The sequence below is a fragment of the Phalaenopsis equestris genome, unplaced genomic scaffold (assembly GCF_001263595.1).
Source record: "Phalaenopsis equestris unplaced genomic scaffold, ASM126359v1 Scaffold233290, whole genome shotgun sequence".
Taxonomy (NCBI): domain Eukaryota; kingdom Viridiplantae; phylum Streptophyta; class Magnoliopsida; order Asparagales; family Orchidaceae; genus Phalaenopsis; species Phalaenopsis equestris.
The window spans coordinates 171,785-177,784 of NW_018251241.1; the positions used below are offsets into that span (position 1 = coordinate 171,785).

General features: G+C 35.6%; 1 protein-coding gene across 1 annotated transcript in view; it reads right to left on the bottom strand.

The window, feature by feature from the left end:
* LOC110038615 (chlorophyll a-b binding protein, chloroplastic) overlaps positions 1-4,874 on the bottom strand; it is a 34,114-nt gene extending 29,240 nt beyond the window's left edge. Inside the window, exons 1-2 of the mRNA XM_020743504.1 lie at positions 4,772-4,874; positions 4,487-4,666 (exon numbers count right to left, since the gene is read on the bottom strand). Coding sequence (XP_020599163.1) covers positions 4,487-4,666; positions 4,772-4,827 — 236 coding nt within the window. The 5' untranslated portion in view covers positions 4,828-4,874. The remainder of the gene's footprint in view (positions 1-4,486; positions 4,667-4,771) is intronic.
* Between the last annotated feature and the right edge of the window lie 1,126 nt (positions 4,875-6,000).

Consider the following 6,000-nt stretch of genomic DNA (forward strand, 5'->3'; position numbering starts at 1 on the left):
AACTCATTAAAAGGAAGAGCCACTAAGTATTTGTTATTTTCCATATAATTGTGACAAATTTTAGATTACATTTGTAGGACTTTAACTTTTTCATTGCTTGCAAAATATTAGGATTATTTTGTAGAACTTTAACAAAAACCAAACTTTTCGACTAGGACTATAACCAGTAGGCTAGAATTCTTCCTAAAAAATATTACCTTGTTCCCTATGGGATCGACATTCTGGACTCTAAAATTTGATATTATTTTTACGACACGTGCACTTATGTGAGCCTCCTATGTTTTGTAGCACCAGGAAGTAGTATCAAATTTTTAGCATTGTTGTTAGGGAGCGATGGTGATTTGAATTTGGAAAATTTTAGTTGAACAATCAAATCATAGACTTGAAAACCTCTAGTGTTAATTCTGTGTGTTTATTTGTTTTCACTTTTTTGGAAAAAAAATCAAGAAAAAATAAAAAGAAAAATTATTTGATTGTGTGTGAATTTTTAGGATTCGGATTTTTTAGTTCTTATATGTGTAATTTAGGACCTACAGAACTTAGACCTTACTATTTTGAGATAGAGAGAACTTTTAGAAAAATTAGAAAAGAAAAGAGACCTCTGGAACTCGTAGTAGGGATGACGAACAATCCATAAAACAACTAAGAGATTCATGAACTTTCTAATGAACATCCAAATGTACATAGACCTTTAAGAGGATATGCTAACCCTACGATAGATGAAATTCATTTAAGTATTCAACCCTCTGACGTAGAAGCTATAACATTGAAACTAATGCCTACTATCATCCAAATGGTGTAGAACAACCACTTTGGGGGAACCCTGTCAGAAGATCCAAACTTAAATTTAGTGAGTTTCGTAGAACTTTGCGCCACATTTCGGTATAATGGTGTCTCCAACGACATTGTTAGGCTAAGGAGTTTCCCTTTCTCCTTCAGGGACAAAGCTAAACTATGGTAAAATCATTTGTAACTATATCATTTAGAACGAGAAGTGACTTAGCCCAGAAATTCCTAATTAAATATTTCTCACATTCAAAAACGTATAAACTTTGGATTGATATTACTTCATTTTGTCAGCATAAATGTGAGTTGATTTATGAAGCTTGGGAACGATTCAAGGAACTTCTTAGAAAGTTCCCCCATCATGCACTGCCTGATTGGTTGATAATTCAGACTTTTACAATGGGTTAGTGCGTTCTCTTAGGTCTATCATTGATGCTGCCACTGGTGGTTCTCTTATGTTAAAGCCATTTGATGAGGCCTATTCTCTGATTAAGAAGATGACAACTCTAAGAAATTTCAATGGCTTTCGGAGAGAGTGAACTTAGAAATGTAGCAAGTGTACATAACACGAACTTGCTTTCAATTCTAACTTCTCAGGTAGCTGTTATATCTAGGAAGCTAAACCAGTTAGGGACGAACAAGCCTTAACGACCTTAAGTCTTTGAGGAAAATTCATTCAGGCAACTAATTAATGCTAACACTTCATCTCGGGAGACTCTAAATGCAATAAAAAAATAGAAAGAACAATCTGTATTCCAATTATTACAATCTCAGTTGGATGAATCACCCCAATTTTAGTTAGAATGACAATCAAGTTGCAAGAAACCAATAATGGGAGAGGAATCCACCTAGCTATTTTGATGATTGGAATTGGAGGAGTGGTCTAGAAAGATCTTGAGGTGGAGAAAGAGAACCAGGAACCTGAACAACTTATGGAATACCTTTCCAAAGATTTAGGAAAATCAGTCTCATCCTCTAGAAATAACATAAAGGGACCACCACCACCATTTCCTTAGAGACTCTAAAAACAAAAACTGGGTCAACAATTTTGTCTTTTCTTAGAAGTATTCAAGAAGCTAACAATCAAAATTCATTTTACTAAGGCTTTATAGCAGATGCCCATCAATGGGAAGTTCATGAAGGTTATCCTTAATAAGAAGAGGAAGTTTGGAGATTATGAGACAATAACACTCAGTGAGGTGTGCATTGTTATCATTAAGAAGAAGTTTCTCGAGAAACATAAGGATCCTTGGAGCTTTATTATTTCATGTACCATTAGTGAGAAGTTGTGAGGGAAGGCTCTATGTGATTTGGTGCCAGTATTAACCTTATGCTACTTTCCATTTTCAAGAGGATAGGATTAGAAAGAGGTGTCTCCTAACACTGTAACCTTCAGCTTGTTGATCCCTCGATCACTTATCTGAGGGTGATTATATAAGATGTTCTTATGAAGATGGATTGATTTATCTTCCCTGTTGATTTAATTGAGTTAGAAATAAAAAAAAAAGATAAAGAGATCCCCATTATACTATGTAGACCTTTCTTATCCACTAGCAGAAAGATTATTAATGTTCAGAAAGGAGAGTTGAAAATGAGAGTGAATGATCACGAGTTAACATTTAATGTGTTAAAATCTATGAAGCTTCCTTCAGAATATAATGAAGACGCATGTTATAGGATGGATCAGATTGACTATTTGTGTGTCAGCCACTTTTTGGAGATTTGTGAAGTTAAATCAGTTGAGCAAGATTTGAGCAAGAATATCTCCACTGGTTGAAGATAACCTGTAAACAGTTAAGGAGAGGTTTGAAATACTTGATATTAATGAAAATTGTAAACCTCTTGTTCTTTCCATTGAGGAACACTCTGACTTTAAGATGAAGGTGTTTCCCAAATATTTGAATTATGCTTACTTGGGAAAGTCATCTACAATGTCGGTAACCATATCCTCAAATTTGAGTAGCTTGCAAGGGGAAAAATTGATAGGCGTTATGAAGAACTTTAAGAAAGCTTTTGGATGAACCCTAACAGACATAAAGGGGATTAATCCTTCGATATGTATGCATAGGATCCTAATGGAGAAAAATCATAAATCATGGGTAGTTCCTCAAAGGGGATTAAAACTGTTATGAAAGAAGTTGTTAAGAATGAGTTTTTGAAGCGGCTTGATGTGGTATTATGCAAAGTTCTTCCTTTGGTTCATCTGAGAAACCAAAAGGTGGTATGGCTAGTGCTGTCAACCTGTCGGCCCGAAGATTGAGTTTATTGAATACATACATGAATAAGACGTTCACGAAGCTTTCAGTGTCAATGAGGATACTTCCGACTATGAAGTGATTGATTATTCCCGTAAGAACTATAGCTTTATCATAGGGGTTTGTCCGTTGCGGGAGGTCGCCGCCGGTAAACGTTATTAGGGCATTTGTGCTCCTCTGCATGGTTGCTAGGTTGCACAGTTCCCCTGTCCTAGTTCTCTTTTAAAAAATCTTTGAAGAGGCATACTTTCTTCCAAATATGGCTGAAATAATGCTAGTTGTGTGACCGATGTTTTCTTGTAGGTCACCTTCCTTCGGTTGCTTACCCCTCTCTATGATTATCGTACTCCTCTGCTTATTGCTGGCATTAATCCACACTCATCGAATTTTTCAAGATTTTGGATCCAAATCTGTCTCGGAGACATGCCTAAGAGATATAACATTGGACGATAAAAGAGAATAAAACCTCACATCTCTCTTTTATGAACAGTGCCATTGTACCCTATACTTTATAAACTATTGAGCAATTACATTATGTGCCCCTAAGGCGCTAGGACAAGTTGAGGATATTTTAGTCACCTTCTGTATAAAATATGTGGATCCATTGCCATGAATACCCGGCTCCTGGTCGGGTGGCAATACTCGGTGTGACTGAGAAATTACGCATCTGAGTTACGTCATGGCGGGACAGCTGCGAGGCTGAGCGGATGTTGGACTATGCGAGGCCGAGTGACCATTAAGTTGGATTAATGACCATGATCTTGGCAGATTTTTCTGGGGGATACCCTTTCTAACTCTCTCAGAAATATATCACCCATTTATGAGGGGTGAATGCTTTTGACCGTTTGTGTGATTTGGAGTCGTCCTTGAAAGGTAGTTGTGAGCTACATCACCTGTTGACTATCCGTAGATCATCTTTATGATTTGTGTCACCGCACGCAGAGATGCGTGCGGTGAACCAATAAAAACACTTCTTTTATCAAAAGGGTATGACACTGGACCCCAGTTTATTTTTTTTTCAAAAAAAAAAATTCTGATATAACAGCAGAATAAGAGCTCCTTTTTGATGTACGGTAGTAAAGTAATACCTTTTTACGTTTTAAATCTTCTAATTAATTGCAAAAGTCGAATGTTACAAGAGCTAATTTCAGAGCAGAACTTCAGAATCTGCGGTTCGTGGATGCATACATACACAAATAAAACATAATGAGGAACATTTTGCTTTGGAAATGAATAGGATTAAATTTTTTTCCTTAATTTTTTTTAAATTAAATCTAGAGCCACCGGCCGAAATCTCATCAGAAAACATTTAAATACGTCACGGGCAGTTATATTTACTAATTCCACAAAACACATTGAATAAAATTCTCCTGACATTAATTTTACAATTTCTTTTTTCGTTTCCTAATCATGAGGACAAATTGAGAAGAGAATGACTACTTTACCTGCCATCAAGCCAAGGAGGTGGAGTGCTTCCAGGGAACCAAAGTGGTCTCTCAATTGCCGCCGCTGACACTGAGAAAGATCGCCGCTTGCCGGCGACAACTGCCGCACTTTGCCTCACTCTCTTTCCACCCAGGAAATGTTCTTTGGTTGCACTGAGCCCATTCCCGTTCTTCTGAACGCTAAAAACCGAACAAATCAAAGCAAATCAGCAATTTAAAAATCAGTGCAATCCTATTTGAGCTCTTATTTGGTTGATTAAAAAAGGTTAAGTTTGGTAATCTTACTTGGATGAGACGATGGCAACAGCGGCGACGGCGGAAGGAGCACACACACAGGCCATATTCGTTGAGCTTTCAAACCAAGTGGGGATGGCGTTGAGTATAAGACATGGGAGTAGGCTTATCCAAGGAAGATAGGGCGGGAGGCTTGTGGCTTGCTCATGGATTGGCACGTGGACGCGAGAATCCACTTTGTGGCTGAGATTTATGCGTCGCCATGTTCTATGGGTCTTCTCAAAGATTGTGGTTCTTATTGGATGCCTTTTTTCTTAAAAACATTACTTTCCTGCGTTCCCCATTAAGTTTACTGTATGTTGGGACTTTTGTCATTTAAATATAATTTGTGGTATTAATCAACTAAAATTTTAAATTCAACGATTTATTCATTTAAATTTTAAATCTTATATTTCAACCACCTAAAAAAATCCAAAACTTTAAATATAATATATTAATCACCTAAATTATCACCCAAAATTTTAAATATAATAGATTGATCACTCCTGTTTCAAGAAAAATAATATTTTGGTGGCTAAGGTATAAATTTTGTGTTTAGGTGCCCAAAACACTATGTTATGTTTTGGGTGGTCGCTGTGTAAGAGCCCTAAAAAGGCTAAGGCATTTACTCAAAATAATAATGGAATTTAGTAAAAAATATATGATTGTTATAATATTTCTTAAGACAAAAAATAAACTTTACTTTGTTGTTATGTAAGAAAATATATTTCTTTATATAAATATAGCTTAATTATTATAACATATTCTGATTTGTAATTATCCAATATTTTTATATGTTTTTCTGTGATGAACCCTTAATAATTGCCATTCATGCTTTTCATTAAGATGAAAGGCACCTGTAATCCTAACCTCAATTGCTTCTTCTCACAATAATTATCATGAGTTATGTTGGATCCCTATTTGTTTGTGAATTCTCTCCTTAAGAAAAGAGTAAGGAAGGAGGGAACAGTAGGAAAGAAGTAGGAAAGAAGAGAAGGAAAATCAATTTTTCTTCTAGGAGAGGAAAAACATTTATTCTTTCATATCGAGAGATTGATCCCTTTTTACATTAAGTCCCCAATATTTATATAGGGCTTTCACATAATAAATGGTAATTATTGCTCACAAATCATGAAGAATATATATTTTTTTTTTGCATAAATTTTTATTTTGGATATAACAATAAAATTAATATACCCATAACAACATTGTAGCTCTGTATATGTTCCTCATGTACTTGT